Source organism: Petaurus breviceps, unplaced genomic scaffold, assembly GCF_028583685.1.
Source record: "Petaurus breviceps papuanus isolate PSGF00001 unplaced genomic scaffold, PetGlider_PUasm1.0 174, whole genome shotgun sequence".
Taxonomy (NCBI): domain Eukaryota; kingdom Metazoa; phylum Chordata; class Mammalia; order Diprotodontia; family Petauridae; genus Petaurus; species Petaurus breviceps.
The window spans coordinates 66793501-66813634 of NW_027185761.1; the positions used below are offsets into that span (position 1 = coordinate 66793501).

A 20134-nucleotide genomic window follows, 5' to 3' on the forward strand; every position below is an offset into this window, starting at 1 on the left:
TTTTCCCTGCATAAAATACAATACACAGAAATGCAAAGGAAACCAACAACATTGGAGCATCTTTAGCTCTACCTCTATCTAGCTCTATCCTATCTATGTCTATGTCTTTATCTCTCCTTGTCTTTGTCTCAGTCTATCTCTGTCTCTATCCATATCCACATCTCTATTGATCTATAACGTTTATGGATCCCAGTTAATAATTCTTGTTGTAGAGTTAAGGAAAAGGTATACCCATGGTAATAACATAAAATCACATGAATACTTCATCATTAAAATCTCCCAGCACATTATCCTGAAGAATCATTCCATGTGTAAGAAGTCTTAGGATCCTCAATTTTTGAGCTGGAAGGGGTCTTGGAGCAAAATCCTGCCTCAGTGTCCAGCTGAGGCTACTGACTAAGCATAAGTCACTTGTCCAGGGTCAAACAGCTGGTATGTGTCTGAGGCAGCATGCCACCCCAGATCTCCCTGAGTCCAAGGCCAGGATTCTACTTATTACAGGCCTTGGCCTCTAGTTCTTACCTGTGAATGCTAGAGAAGTTTTGTTTAAGATCAGGGATGGCATGGCACAGACACCATTCATGCCAAAGACAGTAGAGGACCTGAAGGATGATCAGGGACCAGATCTAGATTGACCCTGGCCTACACCCAAGGATCTACATCATGGAGTACAAAGTGACAGAAACCACTTAGCTTTGGGTGATCCACAGCTATGCATTTCACCACCCAATATGGCAAAATCCTGGGATGAATCCATGCCAAGGAAAACCCATGGGAAAAACCAAGAAGCTTAGGCATCATCTAACCAAGCAAGCATTCTCTCTGTCTTTCATGTGGAAAGTTGATTTGTTCACAAGTAAATGAGCAATACAGAAAGTGAACCAATGATTATTTCCTAGGAAGATGACCAGGGTATTGACTTCCCCAACCTAAGTGAGATCAGCACAGTATTTTCGCAGCACTTTCCAGAATAGGAAACAAAATAATTTCAGCAGATCTTATATGTTTCCGAATTAAATGATCTAAAATTCGTTATATTTTGCCACCTGGAAATTAAATTGTGCCCAATGTTAATATAGTCCTGCTGGCAAAACCTGGATATGCTAAGCCAAGCCTGTAGATGTTCACAGATGCATGAGCATGTCCCTGGAGTCGAATCACAAATTTACACTGAATCAATTACTCAAATCAGCCCCTAAATGAGAGTCCACTAAATGCTACCTTTTTCACAGAGATAAATAATGCCTTACCAATGGACTTTTGTTAGAGCTTGGTTTCATGAAGCTAAGAGTCATAGAATCACAGTGTTCCTGATTTAAAGGGATCCTCAGTGTTCCACATCTGAAAGAGAATCTCCTGTGCGGCTTGACTTCAAGAACTCCAAAGAGGAGACACCCCCTGCCTCCTGAAGCAGCCCTTTCCACTTGGGGATAACTCTATTAGGAATGCTTTCCCAATCCCAACCCTGATTTTGCCTCTTTGCAATTTCCTCCCCTTTGCTCCAAGTTCCGTCCTCTGGAGACAACCAAAAGTTTAACCCCTCTTCCACGTGGCAGCCCTTCCAATACCTGAAGGTAGGTATCAAACCTGCCCTGTCTACAACCACCTATGTCTTTTTTCTCAAAGCTATATATCCACCAAATGCCATTACTATGCAAATGAATGAACAGTTTCAATTCTTGGTTCAGATCTATGGAAGAACAAGCATACAAAGGGGAGTTGGTCAATTTACTCTTTTGGGGCCCATCACTCATCAAGTCATAGCTAGGTGTATTGAAGGGGCTGTCCATTTAAAAACAAATTTCCCTAAACCATATTTAGACTTGGGGTCTTTGGATCATGCCACATGAAACACAACCGCAATAGACTCTAGACGTGCAATTGATCTGATGAGACCTCTAAGAAGGGCACTGAAATATTCCCTAGAAACACTGAATCCCTAGATCTACTGATTTGTAGGTCATTTATACTAAGTTATTCTATTACTTAATCAACAAGTATTTAATAAGTCCCTACTGAGACTAAGTACCATGTAAATGACTGAGTGCATACACACACACACTAACACAGAACTTCTCTTCTCAAGGAGCTGACAATCTATGGAGAAGAACAGCACCTATGTTCTAGCATGTAAATGTGGGAATTACCCTTACAGATGAAATTCATAACAATGAGAGTCTCAATGTAACCTCAGGGTTTGAGAAACTGGGTTTTGCTCTTCTGTCTCCAGCACCTAGAACAGTGTTTCATAAAAGAAGAGAGTTCATACATGGTAGAAGGACCGAGCTATTGAAAGAAGAACAAAGGGTTCTTCCAAGGGAACTGATGCAACCATACTTTTGGAAGAGAATTAGAATTATCACCTTAATGAAAACTAGGCATGTGGTGTTGATAGGGATGACCCATAAAGTGCTTGCATGTTCCGTTGATACTCAAACAATGGAAAGAGAATGTGCACGAAGCATATTGGATGAAAGTCCTCAGGAAGATTTATGGGAAGCCATGGAAAGAGCCTCATTGTGTGCAAGGGCAGAGATGGGCTGTGATCTGCTTTGTTGGAGAGAGCCCCCGTATCTGTGAGATCATGTATCCACCCAAGCATCCAAGTATAATGATAAGTTACGGATAATACTACAACCCCAATATGCATTTGCCATCTGAGTGACGTCCTCGCTGGCTTGTGACATTGGACAGGAATTGGAAAGGCTAATCCGACATTGCCAGTGAAAAGAGTTCTTCTATTTAAGTTTGATTAATCATGTTGGGAATGACCCTCTAGGATTAGGATAGTTTCAGCTTCCCAAGGAACCTTTATGGCCTCCCCTTAAAGCAAGGCAGGGAAATGGAGATGGGGATAAACTCACTGGAAAATATTAAAACATTTCATTTGTGAAGATATCCAATTCTGTTAACTTGTTGACAGTCACAAATGCCCAGAAAATATGGGTTGAGCTGTTTTTGATTGCTGTTTGAATAACAGATTAATTTAATAATCATTGAGATATTGGATGACAAAAATTATTGGTTGGTCTAGCCAAACCGCCAACCCTAATGACATTCTTATGTTAATTCTTATTTTCTTTTAGGCTCCCGCATTCTTAATAAACCCTATATTTTTAAAAATCATTTTTTAAACATTGCAAATTATCCCTATACACTATAGCATATGTGCGTAGGCTACAGACTGAAAGCAGAGGGATTTGCAAGTTTCCGCTGAGGGCCATTGAGTCACCCATGCAATCGTGTTTCCATCTCCAAGGAGCCAAAGATAATGAAAGGAAGACTTTGAAGGGAGACGCAGAAGCAGTGAAACTTCAAAGGACTTTGGCAACCAAAGAGGTATTTGCTGTCCAGTATAAGACTGCCTTCAATGGTTTCCTGGACTGGAACAAAATATTTAGACATTAGAGCAGTTTGAAATCTTATAAGTGATGGACATATTGCTAATGACAGTCCAAGAGTAAATTGTAGCATGAAGCATGTTCCCATGGGAATCCTTCAACAGTTCTTGGAGCTTTTTGCATCTCGGTTTTGCCATTGCTTGTGGAGAAAAAATAATGGGTGCCTTGAGACCAGTTTGTAATGTACAGAGAACTTTTTTTTGTTCCATTGTGGGACTCTGGATGTTTTTTCTATGAAAAAGATCTTAGTGCATAATTTCTGAAATACTATAATTTTCACCAAACTCAGTTTCCAAGTCACTGCAGGCTTATGTTATTTTTGAATGCTATTGCCCCTGACCTGAAGTTACCTAAAAAAAGCTGGTGGAAATCTGCAATTGTCTCTGAGATAATGTCCCATTAGATCTCATTATTTCCAGAGAAAGGGGGAAATCTTCCTGGACCAATGAGATGTCAACAACATGCCTAGGTTTGGCTTTCTGGTCTCCATCAGACTTTTCAGTCATAGTGGTGAAACATTATTGGTTCTGATTTGGGGTAATTGAAAAGGAACGAAGACCATAATAAAATAATATTATTTTTGTACTTACATAGTATATTTATTCCAACATAGAAAAGCTCTTAAATTATGTAAAACTATATGGTTGTAACTTGCCTTGGAAACAGCTAGATGTTATTAGTTCTGTTTTATAAGCTGAAAATGTTAAGTCATCTACCAGAAGGCAGGGTGAGGATCCTAGAATCTCAGAATTTCAGAGATGGAAAGAGCCTCTGAAGTCATCTGGTCCAGGCTATATCTGAACAAGAAATCTATGCAATATTCCTGACAAGTGGTCACCCAGTCATTGCTTGGAAACCTGTAGTGATTTGAAGAAACCAAATCAGTCCCTCCCACATCAGTCTGTTACACATTGCAATAGCTCTAATTCTTAATTTTTTGCCTTATGTTGAACTGGTCTGCTTCCCTATAAGATTCTACCCAGTGCTCTAAATTCTACCCTCAGGGATTAGACAACAAATCTGATTCTTCTTCTATCATGCTTCCTCCCAAAGCTTTCCAGGCTAAACATTTCCATTTTCTTTGATTCATCTTTGTATGACATGATTAATACCTAAATGCTAAATACTAGTTATTATCCTGATTTTCTTCCTTCAAATGAAGTCTAGCTTATTCATGTCTTTCCTAAAATGTGGTTCCCAGACTGGAACACAGTATTTCAGAGGTGATCTGACCTGATCGGAGTGCTATTACTACTTAGTTCTGGACATTACCTCTCAATAAAAGGCAAGGTAGACTTCATTGGGCCAAGATAGTATTAATTTTTTTTTCCCTTTTATAGAAAGTACTCAAATGTTTATCATACTGAGTTGAATTCAATACTACAATGTCACACAATTCACTAATTTAGAGTTTGTAGTCCATTAACCCCCTCCGATCTTTTTCACACGAATTATGACTGGTAGCCAGACATTGACTAGGGGACTAAGATGAATGTGTGCCTAAGACACAGCATGGACCCGTTCTCCTGGCCTCTAACTTTTCCTTGTGATGGACAAAATATATTTCTAGAAACTATGATTGAAATGCACACTTTTAATAGCATTTATATTTTTCACTTAATGCAATCTCTATCTTCTCAAGGAGATCATGCAAACTGGAAAAGTTGCTTGAGGGCAGGGACCGTTTTCATGTTTTTTATTGTACAACAGCTAGCACAGTACCTACTACACAGGAGTCTCTTAGGAACTCAAATACTCTCTTGGGTCTGCAATCATCCCTTTAGGCCCTTCCTTCAACACTAAAGATGGCTCTTCATCAATACTTGGTCATTCCATGAGACTCATGTCCATCGTCTCTCAAAAATTCATCACAGGGGGTCCACCACTAAAGACCTTCCTCATTTCATGCAATTTCTTTTCTCCTGTTCTTCTCTATGGCTCACCATTGCCTTTGCAATGCATCCTTCTAATTCCTCTCCCTGCCCTCTATATGAAACCCATCTTTAAGGTAAGTGATGTTCCGCTTGTTCTTAAAATAAGGGAACTCTAATAAAATACTAGTAAGCAAAAATATCGAGTCTTGCATTTATAGGAAGCTTTGGATCAGTAAATATGTTTTGCTATATCCCCAAATTAAACCACTCCACTCTACTCCCTTTTAATTCTGGACCCAACCCAATGTCCATCTGTAAATGAATAACTCACATATTCATGTTTTTGGACAAGCTCTATAAGGTGTCCATTCACATGCAAGTTGAAACCTATGCATTAATCATCCACTTTTCTTTTCCTATGTAAATGGTCAGGCAGGATTCCTTTGAGTGAGTACAGATTCCTTGCAGGAGATTTTGTTTTCCTGGATACACTGGGATGGTTAGAATCAGCAAAATGTCCAACAAGGACATCTGAAGGACCTCATCCTCTCCAAGAAGACTCTTGTGCACTGGGACTCTGTGCAAGACCTTTTGGTTGCAGAAACATTCAGCTAAATGATAAGTATTTGGATTTTAGCTAACCAACACTTAGTACATGTTTGTTGGATCGAATTGTTTTAGAAATCAGAATTGCTTCTTGGCCTAGGATGAAATGGTCCTTTAGTAATGGGCTCAGATTTTCAATCATCAATCAAGTGGAAGGAGAATTCTCTCTCAGAAACTGAAGGGTAAAGGAAGAATCCAGGAGTAACAAGTCAAATAGGCGTCTAAGAGGGCCCTGAAGACTGACTCTTTCTTCCATCTTTCTTTACTACATATTCTATAGAACCAAGGTGATAGAAATCATCTCAGGTTGCCACTAAGTTAAGTCACATTTGTAAAGGATGTTTATAAGAGATTACATGAGCTTTTAAAACACATAGAATACTTACATGATAAAATGGTAAAAGCTTATATTCAATTAGACTGGGATTAAATTCAATTCAGAAAAGTCAGCTTTAAAACCATTTCTATAAAAGCACTTTTCAAACCTTAAATTACTTTATAAATGTGTTATAATGATCAAAGAAAATAATTATCATATTGGCATTTATTATATTGATGTGATATAAAATTATTATTCATAATGTTATATACTATGTTATTTATATTATATGTAGGTATTATCTCATGTGATTGATCCTCATGATGATTCAGAGAGGTAGGTACTATTATTATACCATACAGATGAGGAAACTGAGGCTCAGAGAGCTTGTCACTTGCCCAGAGTCACACAGCTAGTATGTTTGAGGCAGGATTTGAATTCAGGTGTTCCTGACTCCAAGTTCAGAGTTCTATGCACTGTGGTGTTCATTAGCAGCCTCCAGAGTCTAAAGTCACTTTAGGACTTATGGTGTCCAACCTCCACATTTTATACACGAACAAACTAAACCCCAGAGTGATTCAGTGAGATAACTGACGTCACACAGCTGGTAAGTGGTAGGTCCAGGATCTGAACCCAGGACCCCTGACTCGAAATTCAACATCCTTTCCACTGCTCTTGTAATTAAATTGAACAAACTTTCATCAAGACCTATGCTGTGAGAGGGGAGAGGCAGGGCACAACAAGCCCGAGTTTTAGCTAGGAAGAACACAGATCAAACTCGGCCTCTAATTATTACTAGCTGTGTGAACATGGACAAATTACGTTTCCTTTCTGTGCTCTGGGCTACCTGAGAAGACGATCAGTTACAGACAAGGGGAGGGTCTGCATCAACGAGGGGCTTGCCAGATTGGTAGTCTCCTACAGCAAGGAAATCACAGGTTTGTCCCTCCTCCCCCCACATCTCTCCCCCTCCCCCTGGGTCCCAAGACAACAGGAGCTCTGCTGGGCCCTGGGAATAAAACCACAAAAAGGAAAGCGAGTCCTGATGGTCGACCACCCTATATCTGACTCACATTTTGATTTTGGTTAATGGCGGCAGCTATCCCTTACCATCAGTTACTCTGTTCTAAATCAGGGTTTCTTGCCCTTTTCTCATTCTGCATCTTTTTAGCACTAATTTCATGATGCCTATGGACCCCTTCTCAGAACACTGTTTTTAAGTCCATAAAATACAATATAGGGCATTACAAGGGAACACTTTTTAAAGAAAATTCATGGACTTCAGGTTAGGATTCTCTGCTCCAGATCCTGATTCTGACTGAGCTGAAAAAGCTGCAAATACCCATGTTAATGGAAACTCAATCCCCTCCTCCCCCCCCCAAAAAAAACCCTCAAGCTGTTTGAATAACATCTTCATACATCCCATCATATAACAGTTTTGTTTTTACTATCATCGAAATTTTAAATGATTATTGTGACAAAAGGCCTCCCCCTGGGTCTAGTTCATATACCTCCCCACGTTAGACAGCAGTGTTGCCAGCACCATCTAGAGTCTGGCATTAGTGTGTAATACACACCAATTATGCCCTCAAATGTTGAAAAAGGGCTTACTTGGAGCAGTCTTCACACACGATGTTGCCTGTAGTCTCCTTGATGGTACGCTCTGAGACGAAGGCCGGATATTCTGTATCACAGGGTTCTAGGGTCTGCTTCAGTCTTTGGGCTATGGACATAGAAAAAATGAAATAAGAATCCAAAAGAGATAATATGACCAACATTGGCACCAAATGGACATCAGGGTTGTCCAATATTTACCACCCTGTCAGTCTCCCCTGAAAGCACATGAATCTTCTTTTTTCATATCAGTCAAGGGCTATGTTAAGCAACTCTCTAAACTATTTCATTGAGCATTATATAGGCATTATCATCTACTTAAACATGATAAGAATTTCACTCCATGGTCCAAACACAAGTTTATACAATTATAACTACCTTTGTTCTTCTGTAACATGTGCACGCATACCTGATCATGTATAGATTATAGATGATATATTTATAGTGTGAGGGAGAGGTCACTCTACAGCTTTATGACTATTGTGTCAGGAAAATGACAGTGTCAAGCCTTGAATAAATTATCCATTTTTTCATGAAGGACACAAACCAGTCCCATGGAATACATTGTCCTGAATTATATGCCACTCTTTACATGGGTGGGATTGGCTAGCTTTCCATGCTCATGTAATCCATGTTTGTGAATACCTACTGTGTGTAAAGCACTTATAACTCTGAATTTACCCATATATTTACACATTAATTCAGTTGAATATTATTCCCTATCATAGTTTCAAATGAAATGCTACATTGTTAAGGTGAGAAACACCGGAAGGCAGGAAAGACAACTGGACCTTCATTTTGAAATGAGTTGGAAACCTGGTTCTGACCATCACTACCTGGGTGGTCAGGGCAAGTTACTTAAGCTCTCTGAGACTCAGGTAATCACCAGGTGGCACAGTTTATAGACAGCCAACCTTGAAGTCCAGAAGAGTTAGTTCAAATCATGCCTCTGACACATATTGGTTTTAAGAGCCTGAACAATTGATCCCAAGGGTCAGCGCCCCAGGCACTTTTCCGGGACCATAGGCTTCAGAGAAGTTATCTATCTCCATTGGTCCAGAGAAATATCTCACTAGGGTACCCCTTACAAATGAAACCATATATCTGGGGCAAACCATACAAATCTCTTTGTGATACCTACTTCTGTAGAGCAGTTTAGAGGAAAGCTTTGCAAATAGCTAGCATGATGGAGATGTGAATGATCTCATCTTTCTTATTACTGCCATCTTTTTTGTCATGATTGATTCAGACTTGATTTCAGTGGTATAGGGACCTTCTGTCATAGAAAATATTTTTCTTTTTTTAAAGTTTAATCAGATTATCAATATTTTCTCCATCACTTTCTTTTTAAAAATATTTTTCTCCAGTTACATATAAAATTTTTTAACACTCATTTTTAAAACTTTGAGTTCCAAATTATCTCCTTTCCTCCCTCTCCACCCTACCCCTCATTGAGAAGGCAAGAAGTTTGACATAGGTTATACATATGTAGTAACACAAAACATATCCACAATTGTCGTGTAAAAGAAAACACAGACAAAAAAAATCAAGAAAAATAAAGTGTTGGGAAAAAAGTATGCTTCAATCTATACAATCTGTATTTAGACACCATAGGTTCTTTCTCTGGGGATGGATACCATTTTTCATCCTAAGTCCTTCAGAGTTCTCTTGGATCATTTTATTGCTAATAGCCAAGTCATTCACAGCTGATCATCTTATAATAATGTTACTTTGTCCACATTACATTTCACTTTGCATCAATTCATACAAGATTTTACAAGTGTTTCTGAGTGCATTCTGCTCATCATGTGCTATAGCACAGTCAAATTCCATCCTAATCACATAGCATAACTTGTTGGGTATCCCCTCAATTCCTAATTCTTTGCCCCAGAAATGAGTTTCTACAAATATTTTTGTACCGATAGATCTTTCTCTCTTTTTAAAATCTCTTTTGGTATGGAGATTTTGTAATGATATTGCTAAGTTAAAGGGTATGTATGGTTTAACAACCCTTTAAATATGGTTCCAAATTGCTTTATAGAATGATTGAATCAATTCACAACTTCACCAACAATGCATTAATGTCTCATTTTTTTTTTTCCTACATCCCCTCCGACATTTGTCATTTAACATTTCTGTCCTATTATCCAATCTAATAAGTATGAGGTAGTACCTCAGATCTGTTTCTTTTTGACTGCTTCCAATATTTTCTCCTCGTTCTGGGAACTCTGGAATTTGGCTATAATATTCCTGGGAATTTTCCTTTTGGGTTCTCTTTTAGGAGGTGATTGGTGAAATTTTCCATTTCTATTTTACGCTCTAGTTCTAGAATATTGGGGCAGTTGATAATTTCTTGAAAAATGTCTAGGATCTTTTTTTGACTATGGCTTTTAGGTAGTCCAATAATTTTTTAATTATCTCTCCTAGATCTATTTTCCAGGTCATTTCTTATTTGTTTATTTCCCCAACGAGCTATTTCATATTGTCTTCCATTTTTTCATTTATTCTGGTTTTGTTTTATTTCTTCATTTCTCATAAAGTGATTAGTTACCATTTACTCCATTCTAATTTTTAATCATTTTATTTTTCACTGAGCCTTTGGATCTCCTTTTCCAATTACCTTATTCTACTTTTTAAGGCATTTTTCCCTCATTGGCTTTTTGGACCTCTTTTGCTATTTGGCCTAATCTGTTTTTTAAGACATTATTTTCTTCAGTATTTTGTGTGTCCCCTTTAGCAAGTTGTTGACTCAATTTTCATGACTTTCTTGCATCACTCTCATTTCTCTTCCCAATTTTTCTTCTACCTCTATTACTTTATTTTCAAAATCCTTTTTGAGCTCTTCCATGACCTACAATCAATTTGTATTTTTCTTGGAGGCTTTTTGTCTTCTTTTGGGCATGTGTTTTGATCTCCCTTGTTGCCATAGTACCTTTCTATAGTCAATAGTTTTTTTTTTCTTTGCTCATTTTTCCAGCCTAATACTTGACTTATAAGTTTTTATTAAAGTGGGGCTTTGCTTGCAGTGTGGAGGGCTCACTCTCCCAAGCTTCAGAGGTTTCATACAGCTGTTTTCAGAGATGCTTCTAGGGACCTGTAAGTTTTCAATTGTTCCAAGGTGGTGTGATCTGAGCGGTGTTTACTGCTCTCCTGGCCTGTGCTCTGGTCTGTGCGCTACCACAAGCACTCTTTCCTGCCTTTGAACTATGATGAGGGTCCCCCCTCCACTGTGGCTGGAAGCACTGCTGTGCCAGTGCTCCTTCTCATGCTGGGACTGTCACCCATGACTGTGACCTGGATCTGAATGTGGGCAAACCAAGACAAGTCTGCCTCAGTGCTAGTGAAACCCCCCTGTGACATCCTTCTGACAACCATCTATGGACCAAGAGCTCCAGAAGCAGCTGCTGGTGCTGATTCCATCGCTCCCAAGGCCTGCTTCCTTTTTCCTGGAGTTGTGGCTATGTGGCCTGCACTAGACTGTACTCTACTCTCACTCAGGTGTGACAGCCCCTTTCTCTTGACTTTCTAAGTTGTCTTTGGAGTCTCTGGGCCAAGAGGTCTGGAAACTGCCCCTGCTGTCAATAATTCAATTCACCCAGGGGCCTGCGGTAGGTTTGCTGGTACCTGGTGTTCTGGCAAGGCCTGCACTGGACTGCACTCCTCTCTCATCTTGGCGCAGCAGGTCTTTCCTGCTGACCTTCCAAGGGGTCTTGGGCTGAGACTTTGTTTCACTCCATCTTTTTGAGGGGTCTGCTATTCTAGAAATTGTTTAGAATAAGTTTTACAGGTTTTAGGACATTTTGGGGGAGGAGCTTAGGTGAGTCCCTGTCTTTACTCTGCCATCTAGGAAAATCCTTTTGCTTTTTTTTTTGAGGGAGGAGGGTAAAGCAATTGGGGTTAAATGACCTCCCCAATGTCATTCAGCTAGTAAGTGTTAAATGCCTGAGGCAGGATTTGAGCTCAGGTCCTCCTGACTCCAAGACCAGTGCTCTATTCACTATGCCACCGAGCCACTCCCAAAAATCTTTTTTCTAAGACAGACAGATATCTCCTTTATAACATAGAGTCTTAAACTGACAAATGACAAAGAGGAGTTAAGAGCCTTGCCCAGGATCACATTCTTAAACTCCAAAATTCCCCACTACGTCGACTCTGACATATGTTTTATTTTGTTTTTTAATTGAACTTCATTGATGAAAAGTGAGGTGAGCAAAGTCAAGACAATAATTTGTAAAATAACATTAATATTGTAAATAGGAACAATGATGGAAAGCATAGAAATGTTGATCAGTATAAAGACTGACCATGATTTCAGAGGAACAATGATGGAAAATCCTAATCATCTCCTGACAGAGAAGAGATGGACTCAACATGAAGAATGAGATACCCAATTTATAATCTGCCATTTAAAAGTATTAAATCTTTACTGTATGTTTTATTTCTAAACCTGAACAATCTCTGTTATCAGCATTCAATAAGAAAAAGTAATTCAAAAGTGTAAAGTATAAATGGTGACCCAGTTTCAAGATTTCTGCTCAACACTTGGGATCTTCTTCCACATCCCAAAGCAGTATCTAAATTGAGTATTCATGATAGAAAGAGACCAAAGATGACATTAGTACTGTTAAACAAAGATAGTCAGCTATTGCTTTAATATGATTTTATATGATTTAATATGATTCTGCTGGCATGGTTTGCTAAAACTCTTAGCGAACATTATTTGAAAGGCAAGTGGAGAAAGTATTTGGAATGCTAGATGGTGGCATGAATTATGGAGAGGATTAAGAAGATGTCTCCACTATTTTTGCCCAGAGTTTTCCTGCCTTGTCATTAAGATGGATAAAGCATAGCAAATCAAGCAGAATTTATTGCATGGGAATTTAAATATACATGTATATGTAATTTTTATACACACATATGTGTATCACCAAATAAGAGAATTGCTATTGAGCAAAGCCTAAAATGGGGAGACATATGCTTTGCCAAAAGCATTGGTAGATATCCAGCACAGAGTTTAAATGGAAGGATTCTATGTGTTAGTGGCAGTTTCTGTTTACAGCTGCCTTTTTGCTGAATGGGTTTGATTTTACGTGACAAGACTTTGGTGAGTTTCATAGTTTGCTAACTATATATAGGAAAAACTTAGATGATGAAAAATACACATTACAAGCCATTGGATGCTTGTCACATTGAGTTAGTCCATCAGTACATACATATACATACACACATACATATATACACGCATGCTTTCATACATACATGTATGCGTGCATGTGTGTAAATACACCACAATACATTATATAAACTGACTATCATATGAGAAATGGAATAAATATATAATCAAATTCACAAATCAAATTCAACACTGGAAAAAGAGATGGGCTGGTCATGGAAAGAAAAAGAGAAAAGGATAACATTTTTGCACTGTAATCTTTGAAATATCCAAAGGAAAATTGAATCTCTCAAAAAAATCTCTCTTCTTTGAGGCCACACCTTGTTATCATCATTTCACAGCGATAATTTAAAATTATTTTGTTGGTATATATTTTCCTCTCCTAGTGGGAAGACTTCTAATAATTCCAAATAGCATTGGGTAGTTTTGCTGTACTTATTTCCTCCTTATTTTTATCCTTTATTTAAAAAAAAATAGCTCTCCCAAAAGTTTAGGAGAAGGGATCCATTTTGAAATGTAAGTGTGAAGATAGAAGATATCAATAAATCAATATTTTTAAATTTAAAAATGAAACAACTATTGAAATGAATACAGTCAATCCTCTAGCTCTTTAGGGATCTTCTGCTGAGAATGCATGGACAAGAATTCTGCCCAGTGAGATCAGGAGATCGTGTGGTATCATATCCATGTTAGAAATGTTCACATTGCAGAAATCAGAGGGAAAAGATGGAGGAATAAAAAAATATTTGAGGTAAATAATAAAGATCCTTTAATGCGAATCATTTGAGATAGGAGAAAATGTATGTGGTGAAGCAGATAGGGAGCTTCCCTCCTAATCTCAAAGAAATATATACCATTCTTTACCCATAAATACTAGAGTGATCCTGAGCCAGTCACTTAAACTCTGAGTGCTGTGAACAGCACCTCATGACTATATGCAGCAGGGAAGGTCCAACCTTTACTGACACAGGGGATTTTCCCTCTAGGAGGCTTCATATAATGAAGCAACCACTAAGTTTGGTCCCCAAAATGAGTAGATAAAATAAGAAAGGCTCTATTTTCAAATGCTTTTCTGCTAATTGGACCCAATGTGTAAAGTTCAACCAGTTGACCACATTGTTATTATGCAACAAAATCACGAAGAGATTCCTTGTCTCCACCCATCATTTCTACTAACCAGGGAAACAGAAAAAGAAAAACAAACTCATAAATAACAGGTTTCATTCTAAACAGAAATAAGATCAAGTATCTGTTGATTCCACTGGTGTTAATGTGTATTTCCTACTTAATTAAGAGAAGATTGTGAATCCCTAGCCCTGTTAAACATAGCGTTCTAACACAGAAATAAATTTAGATGGAAAACATCAAATCCAATGGCCTCATTTTCCCATGTGGCTACTAAGGACCAAAAAAGGGAAGACACCAGGCCAAGGTAATACAAGTTACAAGCAGAAGTAACACAACATGAAATTACTTCCTTAGTCTCCAGAGCCAGGTTGTTTTCTGCTATATGCCTATTTCAGAAGCCTAGGACTGTTAGGGTGGGTGGGTGGTATTCTTTCCATACCTATCCTCTGGACCAATGAAGATTATTAGGAATACTAGTATTTTCATGAATTTTTAACAACCTATAATAATGGAAATAGCATTTTAAAATAATCTGTTAAATGTTATAAATCCTCTTATTCGGTTGGGCCATAGGAGAATTCAAAGGATTGTATAGTATTTAAGGAATTATGTGATATGATTAAGCATTTCCTTTGTACATTTAAATAATTATCCTGCAAAGAGAATCCCATGAATAAGGAAAAGCAGTCCGCAGCATGTTAAGTGTGTCAGAAATTTTAGCTTTCAATGGTAAAGAAAAGACAAGATTTTAAAGAAAGACTTCCTGGAATGAGAAGAATGAAAACTAGAGGCATCAGAGACCCTTGTTTCTTCCCATTTAACCTTTGGCTTCTGCCAAAGACTGCAGGATGAGTCAGTCCAGATTAGGGCCACAATGAATAGGAAAAAGAATAAAGAAGGAAAATAAATGTAAAGTCTTACTTAGATTAAAAAAGATCAATGCAACTAGCTCAAGATGAAGGTGGCTTAATGACATGATTTCATTAGTAGATTTCATTACATAGTCAAAGTACTGGGAAGTTTTGTGAATTCTATGCTCAAAAGGAGTTAAGGAAAAAATAAATAAATAAAACATTAATATGGCCATTGACTTCATAAATAGAAGCATAATAGTGGAAAAGAGAATCACCTCATATAACTCTATAACAGGGTCCTCAAAAACTATTTTTTCACACTTCCTAATATTTCAGAAAAGAACCTGAGGTCAAGAAAGTTGAAATAACTTGTCCAAGGTCACAGAGGTGTTTTCTAAAGCATTTAAGTGCCTACTATGTGTGAGGCACAATGCTAAGAGCTTTTAAATATTATTTCATTTATTTCTCACAACTTTGCAAAGTAGATATTATTATGATTCCCATTCAACAGATAAGAAAGCTAAGGCAAAGAAAAGTTAAATTATTTGTCAACAGTAAAATAATTAAGAAGTGTGTGAGGTGAGTTTTTAAACCATGTCTAGGTCCACAACTTTATCTATTCTATAACTAGCTGGCTCCATTCAACACAGCTAGAATTCAGAGCCAGGACCTTCTACTCCAAGCCCAGTACTCTCCTGTAATACATTATCAGTTCTTCTATCTCCTTTCCCTGGTTCAAATCATATCTCAAGAATTTTATACTGTTCTGAGTATCTCCTCCTCCTGGATCACTGCCTTGTCATGGCAGGGGACCTTGTGTAGCTCAGGTTTACCCGAGATGGCCAGGTCACAGTGAAAAGTTCTGAGAAAAGGTGATTGAAGAAACTGGTAAACTGTATCAGTATCTTTGCCAAGAAAACTCCATGGACAGTACTAATGTCCAACACTTTACTAGGGATGAGCAGAGGAATGAATGAAGTGGGTGGGCCACAGCTGAATGGAAGCAGTTGCAAGTATGTCTGGTAATAAAAGGAAAATCCAATGATGCAAAGATCTATGTTGCACAGGAATATGGCATGTAAGATCTATGAACCAAGGTAAGTTGGATGTGGTCAGACAGTCAATGGAAAGATTTAACATCGACAATCTTGGGTGTCAATGAACTTAAATGGACAGGAACGGATGAGTTGAATTCAGGTGCTTTTACTATATATGCTACTATAGGCAAGAAATTCCTAGAAGAAATAAAGTAGCCCACATAGTCAATAAATGGGTGAGAAAAGCAGCACTGGAGCATAATCTCATCACAGGAGATGGAATGTCAAAGTGGGGGAACCCAAGAGAATCAGAATAACAGGAAAGTTTGACCTTGGAGTGCAAAATTCAGGGTTTTGTCAAGAGAGCTCCCTAGCCATAGCAAACACTCTTTTTCAACAACCCATAGAGTTCACTAAACTTCCCAGTAATTTGGCTATTTTTAAAGGAAAGGATGTATGGACATCACCATATATTCTAAATCAAACAGGATCAATTATATACTCTGAAGGTAAAGGTGGAGCCTCACCATACGTTCAGTTGAAACAAACAAAAGTTGACTGTTAACTCAGATCATGAACTTCTTATTGCAAATTTCAGACAAAATGAAAACCATCAGACCAGATAGGTATTACCTAAATAACATCCCTTATGATATGAAAGGGAGGTGATGAGTACATTGAAGAGATTCAGTCTGGTAGATAAAGAGGTTCATAATATTGTCCAGGCGGCAGCAGCAGCAACAACAAAAATATCCCAAAGAAAAAGAAGAACAAGAAAGTTAAATGGCTATCTGGTGAGGCTTTTCAAATAGCTGAGGCAAGAAAAAAAAAAGAGAAAGAGAAAGGGAAAAAGGGAAAAAAAATCTAACCTCAACTGAATAAAGAATTCCGGAGACTAGGAAAGAGAGATTGTTTTCTTAAACAGTGCAAATAAATAGAAGTCTCATGAAGAAAATGAGAGATATCAAGAGAGTGTTTCATGCAAAAATGGGCATGATAAAAGAAAAAAATGTTACAGACTTAACAGAGGAAGAGATTAAGAAGAGGCAGCAAAAACAAAACAAAACAAAACAGAAAAACTACATAAGAAATATCTCAACATCACCACTAACCACAATGGTGGGATTACTCCTCTAGAGCCGTACTTCCTGGAGAATGGAGTGAATGGAAGTATTGCTAACAATGAAATTAGATGATGTTGTTAAAGTGCTGCACTCAATATACCAGCAAATTTAGAAAACTCAACAGTGGCCACTAGATTGGAAAAGATCAGTTCATGTCTCAATCCTAAAGAAAGGCAATTTCAAAGAATATTCAAATTATGTAACAACTGCCCTCATCTCACACGACAGCAAGGTTATGCTTAAGATTCTACAAGCTAAGCTTGCAGAATATGTAGACTGAGGATGACCAGAAGTACAACCTGGTTTTTTAAGGGGCAGAGGAAGTACAGACCAAATTGCCCAACATTTGCTGAATTATGGAGAAAGCAAGGACATTCCAGGACAAAACAAACAAACAAGAAATCTAATTCTGCTTTTTTTCACTACACTAAACCTTTTGACTCAGTAGATCACAGTGAAATGTGGCAAGTCCTCAAAAAGATGGGAGTAACTGATCATCTTGTCTACTAAGGAAGCTATATGCAGGTCAAGAAACAACAGCTAGAACCAAAGATGGAACAAACGATTGGTTTAAGATTGGGGAAAAAGTACAACTAGTCTGTATATTGTCATTTTATTTATTTAACTTATAGGCAGAGTACATCATGTGAAATGTCAGCCTGGATAAACAAAAGCTGGTATGACATGTTTTTGAGAGAAATATCAACAATCTTAGATAGGCAGATAATACCACTCTGATGGCAGAAAGTGAAGATGAATCAAGAAACTTCTTGATAAAGGTGAAAAAGAAGAATGTAAATGTTGGCTTGAAGCTTAACACTAAAAAAAACCCCAATAACATCTTGACAACTTGTGCTATCACTTCCTGGCAAATCAGGGAAGAAGAAACAGAAGTCGTGTCTGATTTTATATTTTTGGGCTCAAAGATCGCCGCAGACAGCGACTGCAGTCACAAAATGAAAAGATGCTTTCTCATTGGAAGGAAAGTTTGGACAAATATGGACAGCATACTAAAAAGCAGAGATATCGCCTTGCTGACAAAGGTCCATATAATCCAAAACTATGTTTTTCCACTAGCAATTTCTATCTCTGACAGTTGGATTAGAAGAAAAACTGAATGTGGCAGAATGGATGCTTTTGAATTGTGATGCTATAAAAACCTTTTGAGAGTCCCTTAGACAACAAAAAAATCAAATCAGTCAATACTTAAAGAAATTAATTGTCTATTCACTGGAAGGTAAAGTACTGAAGCTGAAGATTAAATACTTTGGCCATAAATGAGAAGACAGGAGGCACTGGGCAAGACCCTGACATTGGGAAAGATTGAAAGCAAAAGGAAAAGGATATGGCAGAGGATGAGATGGATAGTGTCATGGATATAATGAATATAAATTTGAAAAGACTTTGAAAGAGAGTGGAGGCTGGAAGGGTCTGGTATGCCATAATCCACAGGGTCATGAAGAGTTGGACATGACTGAAAAACTGAACAACTACAACAAAGCGGGTACCACATTTTATGAAGGACATCAGAATGTTGGAGTATGTCACAAGGAGGGCAATTGGAATAGTGAAGGGTTATGTTATCTGGTGCTTAACTGAGACAACTGAGGTTGGCTAACCTAGAGAAGAGTAGAGACAGGCATTGAAAAGGATGACTCTTTAAGTACCTGAAGGACAGTTTTGCAAAAGGATTAATATAATTTTTTCTTGGTGTAACAAGGCATTAATGGGTAGAAGTTCCAAACAGGTAAATTTGGGCTTGATATAATGGGAAAATGAAAAACAAAAAACCTCCTTCAGTTGAAAATATAGCAATCAAACAGTGCTGTAGGCTGTCTTTCATGGAAATATGTATATTGATGTCAAGAGGGTAAAAAGAAAAAAATAACTTAGAATGTGAAGGTGCTTTTATGCTAGCCTATAATATTTAGTTGAACATAGTTTTTACCATGGAAAGACCCAGGAAAAGATTTGTATTAGTAACCATTCACCGAGCCAGCATTCAAACCCCCATTTTTTTCTGAGTTCAGGTCTAGAACGTCCTTCCTTAAGATGCTTCTCATATTGACAAAGTGGTGTCTCAATTGAAATTCTGATACGCAATGTGGTTATTAAATTATAAGTTTATCTCCTTGTAGTGTTTACACCCCTGTTTCCCACCTGCTTATTGCACATAACATACTTATATCCTTCTGTCCTGAACTAAGATAATTACACCTAAAAACAACTGATAAAAAGAGAAAGAATGGAATTTTTAAACAATGAAAATATCACTAGTTTGAGAAATAAGACAGCATACACAAAAATATGCATTTCTGTGAGATGTTAGGTTGGTCTAAGTACTTCTCGGATAATTGGTTGACTTTTCTCTGTTAGCTCCTAATGATCAAACCCTGATCATCTGCAAAGGTTCAGCACAACTCGGGGTCAGGATCACAGAGCAACTTCCAAGACATGAATCCCAGATTGTTTTGACAAACTCTATGCAATGGGGTAGCTCCCATGCACATGACTGTGGTGTGTGCTGAGGCATATTCAGAATGACATTTTCTGGCTTCTCACCTTTGTGAGCCAACAAAGAGTTGAAACTCTGGGTCACTGCCTGTGAGACTTTAAGAGGCTGTGAGAGGGAGCATGGGTTAGGAAAGTCAAGAAGATCTGGGTTCAAATCTTACCCTCAAAGGTTTACTAGCCCTGTGATTGTGGCCAAATTACTTAACCTTTCAAGTGTTCTAGGCAACTGTGTAACATTCTAAATTTCAGGTGAGGTGTCAATCTGTATTTGTGTAGGAATTTTTCTTCCAGAAGTTCCCTACATTAATGTTATTGTGAGGCTTAGATTTTAATAATTGAAATGAAACAAATTTTAAAAAAAAACACAACACTTGATAAATAGAAGAGAACACATCATCTACTTACCTTTGGCTGTGGTTTCTGAGTGCCACCAGCCGCACAAGTTAAATTCAACCAGAAACCTAAGAAATCCGAGAGAAAGCTGACCATT

At 37.9% G+C, this 20134-nt stretch overlaps 1 protein-coding gene across 1 annotated transcript in view; it reads right to left on the reverse strand.

The window, feature by feature from the left end:
- The window catches only part of CACNA2D3 (calcium voltage-gated channel auxiliary subunit alpha2delta 3), a 1089703-nt gene that overhangs the window by 33072 nt on the left and 1036497 nt on the right, over positions 1-20134 (reverse strand). Inside the window, exons 33-34 of the mRNA XM_069084367.1 lie at positions 20050-20105; positions 7812-7923 (exon numbers count right to left, since the gene is read on the reverse strand). Coding sequence (XP_068940468.1) covers positions 7812-7923; positions 20050-20105 — 168 coding nt within the window. The remainder of the gene's footprint in view (positions 1-7811; positions 7924-20049; positions 20106-20134) is intronic.